At 35.7% G+C, this 7500-nt stretch overlaps 1 protein-coding gene across 2 annotated transcripts in view; it reads right to left on the bottom strand.

Moving 5' to 3' along the window:
• LOC106871048 (hemicentin-1) overlaps positions 1-7500 on the bottom strand; it is a 354534-nt gene that overhangs the window by 230624 nt on the left and 116410 nt on the right. For both annotated transcript variants that reach the window (XM_052965571.2, XM_014917317.3), the window contains exon 3: positions 2964-3086. In XM_052965571.2, coding sequence (XP_052821531.2) covers positions 2964-3086 — 123 coding nt within the window. The remainder of the gene's footprint in view (positions 1-2963; positions 3087-7500) is intronic.

The raw sequence follows: 7500 nt of genomic DNA, 5'->3' as shown, positions 1-7500 counted from the left end.
TTTTCTGATGGACCTTTTTGATTCCTATTTTACTCCTAACCACTTCATGTTTAAAAGATCATATTTTTATAATCAAATATTATATAAAAAAAAGTTTTAACATTTTGTGTATTGTAGAAGTATAACCAATTTATTGCAGAAAAATTTTAACAACAAAATCTTATATGGATTCCAATAGCCATATGGACCTCAGTTGAGAACCACTAATCTATACAGTTGATAAACCTAGTATTAATAATGCTTTCTATGACACAAGGCCAATAATAATAGCTAAGTTCCAGTAATGTACCTGATCTAATTCTGTTGACTATATTTCATTCCTGCTAAAGTTAGTCTTGTTTCTAGTATTGTGATTCTTTGTTTGTATGAGTTGATGTAACCTTGAAGACTATATCTAGTTTAGTGTCACTAACCTTTGAAATACTAATATGCAAAGCACAATTCAAATCGTTTTTCAAAATGTTCAGTTTCTTGTTTTGTAATACAGTTTTTTTTTGTTTTTTTAGAAGTCAAAGAAGCTAACATAGCTAATACCTAGACATTTCTTTCTTTCTGTTTCTTTTCTTTTTTTGTTTGTGGTTAAGTAACTTTCTCCATTTTTAGACAGTTTTCTTCAAGCAGTTGCCAGCAAGCTTTGTTTGTCTGTGTTCACATGTGTATAATGTATGAGAGTGTTTGAGAAAGAGAGAGAGAGAGAGAAAGAAAGAGAGAGAAAGAGAAAGAGAGAGAGAGAGAGAGAGAGAGAGAGAGAGAGAGGAAGAGACAGACAGAGACAGGCAGACAGACACAGACAAAGAAAGAGGTAGTGTGTAGGTATATGTTTGAGACAGATAGACAGGTAAATAGACAGACAGACAGACAGACAGACAGATAGATAGATAGATTAGATAGATAAATTAAATAGATATGGCGTGTGCACATGCATGCATACATGCACATGCACATGAGAGAACAAGAGAGCGAGAAAAAGAAAGGAGAATGCACAGCAAGTTGACTACACTATCAAAATCAAGATAATTCCTTTACAGATTAGATGAAAAACTGTTTTGTTTCATACTTCAGAGAGATAACTATCAATGAAATGTGATAAAGAAAAATAAAAAAGACAGTGATCTACAAATAGCAAAGTAAGTCATGTCAAACAGCTTCTTTGAGAATCATGAAAACTATTACAAAGAAGCTTCAATATATTTTTCTCCTCATTTTGTTGGTGTAGCTGTGTGGTTCAGAAGGTTGCTTCTCAACCACATGGTTTCAGGTTCAGTCCCACTGTGCAGCGCCTTGGGCATAGCATCTTCTGCCATTGCCTTGAGTCAATGAAGACCTTGTGAGTAGATTTAATAGACAGAAATGGAAAGAACCCTGTCATATGTTTATGCATGTGTAAGTGTGTGCAGGCACACATATCTGTGTGTACATGTGTGTGTGTGTATGGGTGTATTTGTGTCTTCTTGTTTTGACATCAAGCAACAGTTGTAAATGAGTATCACCATCATATAAGCAGTGTCCTTCATTTTCAATGTTCAGTGAAGATATGTCTGTTGTTGGCACTCCGTTGCTTACAACGTCGAGGGTTCCAGTTGATCCGATCAACGGAACAGCCTGCTCGTGGCCATTGCGCCTCCACTAAGAAGATATGTCTACCTTACTTGGAAACAGGTAAGGGTTAGCAACAGGAGGAGCATCCAGCTATAGAAGATTGCTCTCAATGAATTCTGTTGTTTCAATGATGATGATGACAATAACCATATAATTTGGAGTTGGTGTGGCCAGGGTTGGATTAAGACCCATAGAGGCCCTGAGCACTTAAAAGGTTTTGGTGCCCTCAGATATATCTAAATGGTTCAAAATGTAAACAAAAATGATTTAAAACATTAATAAACCATAAAATAACTTTTTATTTTTCAAAATGAAACAAAACTAATAGAAAATGGAAAATAATGTTTATTGTTGTAAACTTCCACTTTATTTATATTTGAAAAGTTTTCTCCTTCATTCTTAATTTAATAGCAAAGTCTTTTCTTTTATTCCTTTACTGGTTTCAGTCATTTGACTGTGGCCATGCTGGAGCACCACCTTTAGTCGAAGAAATCGACCCCAGGACTTATTCTTTGTAAGCCTAGTACTTATTCTATTGGTCTCTTTTGTCAAACTGCTAAGTTACGGGGACGTAAACACACCAGCATCGGTCGGTTGTCAAGCGATGTTGGGGGACAAACACAGACACACAAACACACATACACATATATACACACATATATACGATGGGATTCTTTCAGTTTCCGTCTACCAAATCCACTCACAAGGCTTTGGTCGGCCCGAGGCTATAGTAGAAGATACTTGCCCAAGGTGCCACGCAGTGGGACTGAACCCAGAACCATGTGGTTGGTAAGCAAGCTACTTACCACACAGCCACTCCTGTGCCTTCGATGATATTGTTAAAATTAATTTTATGTGAAACTTCTGCTTCTCTACTTAGTAGAGATAAGGCATTGCAAATACTATTTTAGCAAGTTTAAAGTGATTTCTTTCATGCTGTAAACATTTTCATTTCTGTGGTGCCCCCCCCCCCCCGTTTCTTGATGCCCTTAGCATGTGCTTATTTTGCTTAATGGTTAATCCAGTGCTGGGTGTGGCAAATGTAGACAGAGGTATTCATGAAGATCTGAACATGCACAAAATTTGTGCAAAGTTTGTTTCCAGGGTGCTCAGTGACGAGAATCCTGGTAACCAGAGAAAAGACTAGGTTGTCTTTTTCTATACAGAGGATGGTGGGATGAGGAGATGGAGAGAGAAAGAGAGAGGGGAGAAGAAGAGAGAGAGGAATACAGACATATAAATAGAAAGAAAGTAACAAAGAGAAGACAAAAAAAAAAGAAATTGAGAAAGAGTGTGTGTGTGTAAGGTGTGCAGTACTCCTGACATGAAATACTTTGAAGCAAAATTAAAGTTCGTTTACATACCTGGTTCACTTGGGATTTTTTCAGCAAAAATACTTGCCCGGAACTAGTTGAGGCAATTTCTTCATATACTCTGTAGCCCCGATGGGTGACATCCCCACAGTCTCCTGTCATTACAAAGACCACCTACAATGAAATACAAAAGTATTGTCAATATTGATATCATAATTAATATAAAGGTGTTTTCATCTTTTGTCTTTTACTTGTATTAGTCACTGGACAGCAGCCATGCTGGAGCACTGCCTTGATTAAATTCATCCCCAGTATTTATTTATTTATTTAAGTCTGATACCTATTTTATTGGTCTCTTTTGCTGAGCTGCTAAGTTACAGGAACGTAAACAAACCAATCCTGGTGGTGGTGCATGACAAACACATAGCCGCACATGCACATACACATGATATATAAATACATACATGCACACACACACACACACACACAAACACATGTGTGTGCATATATATGAATGACTGTATGTATACACACACACACACATACACGTATATAAATATATATATATATATATATGACGAGCTTCTTTTTGCTTACATCTATCCAATCCCCTCAGATGACCAACCAAGGGCTATAGCAGAAGACATTTGTCCAAGGTGTTTTCGCTCAATAAACACTCACAAGGCCCAGTCTGGGAATCGAAACCGCGATCCTATGACCGTGAGTCTGCTGCCCTAACCACTGGGCCATTGCACCTCCACAGCATACATACATACATACATACATACACACATACATGCATAGCTAGGACACTCTATAAGCTTGAAGTCACAGTGAATACAATTCTTGTTAAAAAATAATAAATTTCTATTCTACAATATTCTTTAGTCCGATGTAAAAGAGTAGGCGTGGCAGGGTGGTAAGATGTTTGTTTTCCAACCACATGATTCTGGATTCAGTCTCAGTGTGTATGACACCTTGGACAAGTGTCTTCTACAATAGCCTTGTGAATGAATTTGGTAGACGAGAACTGAAAGAAACACGTCACATACATGTATGTGTGTTTATCCCCACCACAGCTTCCAAACGGTATTTATGTGTTTATGTGCCCTGTAACTTAGGGGTTCGGCAAACAGTAATCGATAGCAAAGTAGCAGGCTTAAAATATTTAATAATGCAGTCGATTCGTTCGACTTAGGTTCTTTTCGGCATGGCTGCGGTCTAATGACTGAAACAAGTAAAAAAATAAAAGACAAAAATAACATAAAAACAAACATTAATAAATATCTGTACGTAAACGTGAGTTAGGAAACGGTGTCGAATGAAATTTTGTAAATAGAATTATAAACCTTCTTAACCACATAACCATGTGTCTGTGCTGTTATATATATGTATATTAAATATATGTACACATACGTTAACAATTTATAAATTATATAGCATTCTTTCAGCTTTAGCATGAAAAAACCATATCACTCTACCTCCGGTATTCGAGTACTATTTTTTTCCACCTTATTTCGTATTTATGTGCTCACTCGTGTGTGTGTGTGTGTGTGTGTGTGTATATATATATATATATATATATATATATATATATATTATTAAAGTGGCTATTCGCAATTTAGAACCGAAAGGCAGAAGCATATATATATGCTTTGTCCATCCCCACCACCACCGCCTGACAACCGGCGTTGGTTTGTTTACGTCCTCGTAACTCAACGGTTCAGTCAGAAACACCGATAGATTAAGTAACAGACTTTAAAAAACCCCTCTACGGTCGATTTGTTCGACTAAAACCCTTCAAGGTAGTTCCAGCATGGCCGCGATCCAATGACGGAAACAAGCAAAAAATACATCGATTACATTTATACGCATAAAGCATATGTATATACATACATTATATATATATTTACAAATAGATCAACTGAGGCTAAATATAGATCTATATACGCACACACACACACACATATATGTTTGTGTGTATATATATATACATAATTTTAATGAAAAGGAATACTGGTGGAATGTACCAGTGAAGACCTCAATAAAATGTAAGTACAACAGACTTGATATAATGATTTGGGATAGAGAAGAGAAACTGTGCACAGTTGAGGAAATTAGCTGCCCAATATAGTACAAAGTGAATCTTGACATTATTTTCAAAGTTTTAACATTATTTTGAAGTTACATGATAAGAAGAACCTAAGTTAAACTGTTTGGGATGTGGGTAATGTTTTCTTTGAACTATTTAATATCTACAACAGAGTAGAGGGAAAATAGTTTGTCTTCATATTTACAAAAGCTCTGAAAGCTTTGAAAGCTGTCTTTTGCATATGCTCATAGTAAAATTTTAAAGTAGGGTAAGCATCACTTAAACAGTGATAAGAAAATTGTATCACTAATTTAGCTGTTGCTGATACACTACTAATTCTTTTGCAGTGAGATTACCAAAGAGAATATTGGAGACAGACATGAATTGAAGTCAGTGAGCTGGAAAATTATGAAAGGGAATATTTTGAAGAAGTTCTTAGATTTACTTATATGTTTGAAAGTTCTAAGAATTTTACTTGTAGGTCTCAAAAAAGCTATTGGGAAGACAGTTAATGTGATATTCCTTATGATTCCTACTGTTACATTACCATACAAGTACAACACTCTTTCATAGGCTCCCCATGCATTTATTACAAAGAGCGATAGCAGCACACTAAAACATAAAACAAAACTAGAAAGGAAAAACATTAGCAAACAACACATTCATACTATATAGAATTCCCCAACAAAAATAGACAATTAATGATGGGAGTATTATCTAAAACATAGAACAATACTAAGATAAAAATATGGGTAAACACGTCATAAAGAAAATAAACAAGAGACTAATGATGTATAAATCTAATTTCGAATTTCCGCAATTATGCCAAGACAGTTCAGGTACTGAAGTCTACAGAAATCACTATTGCCCACAATAAAAAAACTGAGTTACAGACTACAAAGACATAGAAATGCTTCTTTTGGATTTAGCAACTATATTGTTCCAAAGTGCAAGGGGCTCCAAAATAAACAAATAAATAAATAAAATAAAATAAATAATAATTAATAAAAATAAAAATAAAATGCTTAAAAACTAGAACATAGTTATGTTTTCAATACAGCCCATTTATAAAAAGAAGGCTGCTCCCCATATATGCATGCACACACATATCTATAAGTACATAAATATATATATCCATGTACACACACACATACATATGTACATACATACATACATACATACATACACGCATACATACATACATACATACATGCATATATATATATATATATATATATATATATATGTAGATGGAATTTATAGAAAAACAGAAAACGAAGACAAGTGTATGAACAACAAGCAGGTGTATTAGATTGACACTCGGGAAAGTGAAAAAATCTTTTACATTTCAAGCCTATGCTCTTCAACAGAAAGGAATGAGAAAATAAACAGAGAGAGAAATAAAAAAAAACTTGCTGACTTAGCTGGGTACATACATGCATACACACATACATACATACATACATACATACATACATACATACATACATACATACACACATACATACATAGCTAGGACACTCTATAATGAAATCCACTGGAAGGATAATCCTGAGGAGAGAGAAATAAAAATCTAAAATATAGTAGAAGCCATAGCCACTCATAATAAAAAGGAGTACTGGTGGAATGTCCTAGTGAAGACCTCAATAATATGTAAGCACAAAAGACCTGATATAATGATCTGGGATAGAGAAGAGAAACTGTGTACAATTGAGGAAATTAGCTGCCCAGCAGATACTAACATAAAGTTGAAGATCAGTGAAAAGGAGAATACCTATGCTGAACTATTGAGAAATCTGCAGTTACTCTGTCCAGATTACAAGTTCAGGTTTATGCCTGTAAACATACTGCCTACATACCAATGTTGAGAAATTAGGCTTCCCAAAACCAGAAAGGAGAATGTGTGCTTGTATTTATATGTGCATAATACATACATACATCATCATCATTATTGTTTGTCATCTGTTTTCCATGCTGGCATCGGCTGGAGGGTTTGACTGGGGACTGGCAAGCCAGTGGGCTGCACCAGGCTCCAGTCTGATCTGGCAAAGTTTCTACAGCTGGATGCCCTTCCTAACACCAACCACTCCAAGAGTGTAATGGAAGTTTTTTATGTGCCACGGGCACGGAAGCTATTCAGGTGGCACTGGCATCAACCACATTTGGATGGTGCATTTTACATGTCACTGGCACTAGCATCGACCCACATTTGAATGGTGCTCATTGCATGCCATCAGCCAGTCAGGTGGCACTGGCATCAGTTTCCATTTTGATTTTGATCTTGATTTGATTTTGATTTTGATTTTGATTTTGATTTTAAATGACACAATAGGTCTTCTGCAGCGCAGCATATCACCTGATGATTCAAGGGTACTTTTAAATGGGCTGGTTATGAGACACTGGTATAGGCTATAACTGTGATTTCACTTTATTTGCCAGGTCTTCTCAATCACTGCTTGGTCTTCTCATATTTATATATGTACATGTGTGTGTGTA

Source organism: Octopus bimaculoides, chromosome 2, assembly GCF_046866305.1.
Source record: "Octopus bimaculoides isolate indiv1 chromosome 2, ASM4686630v1, whole genome shotgun sequence".
Taxonomy (NCBI): Eukaryota; Metazoa; Mollusca; class Cephalopoda; order Octopoda; family Octopodidae; genus Octopus; species Octopus bimaculoides.
This window is presented reverse-complemented; position numbering and strand designations above follow the sequence as displayed.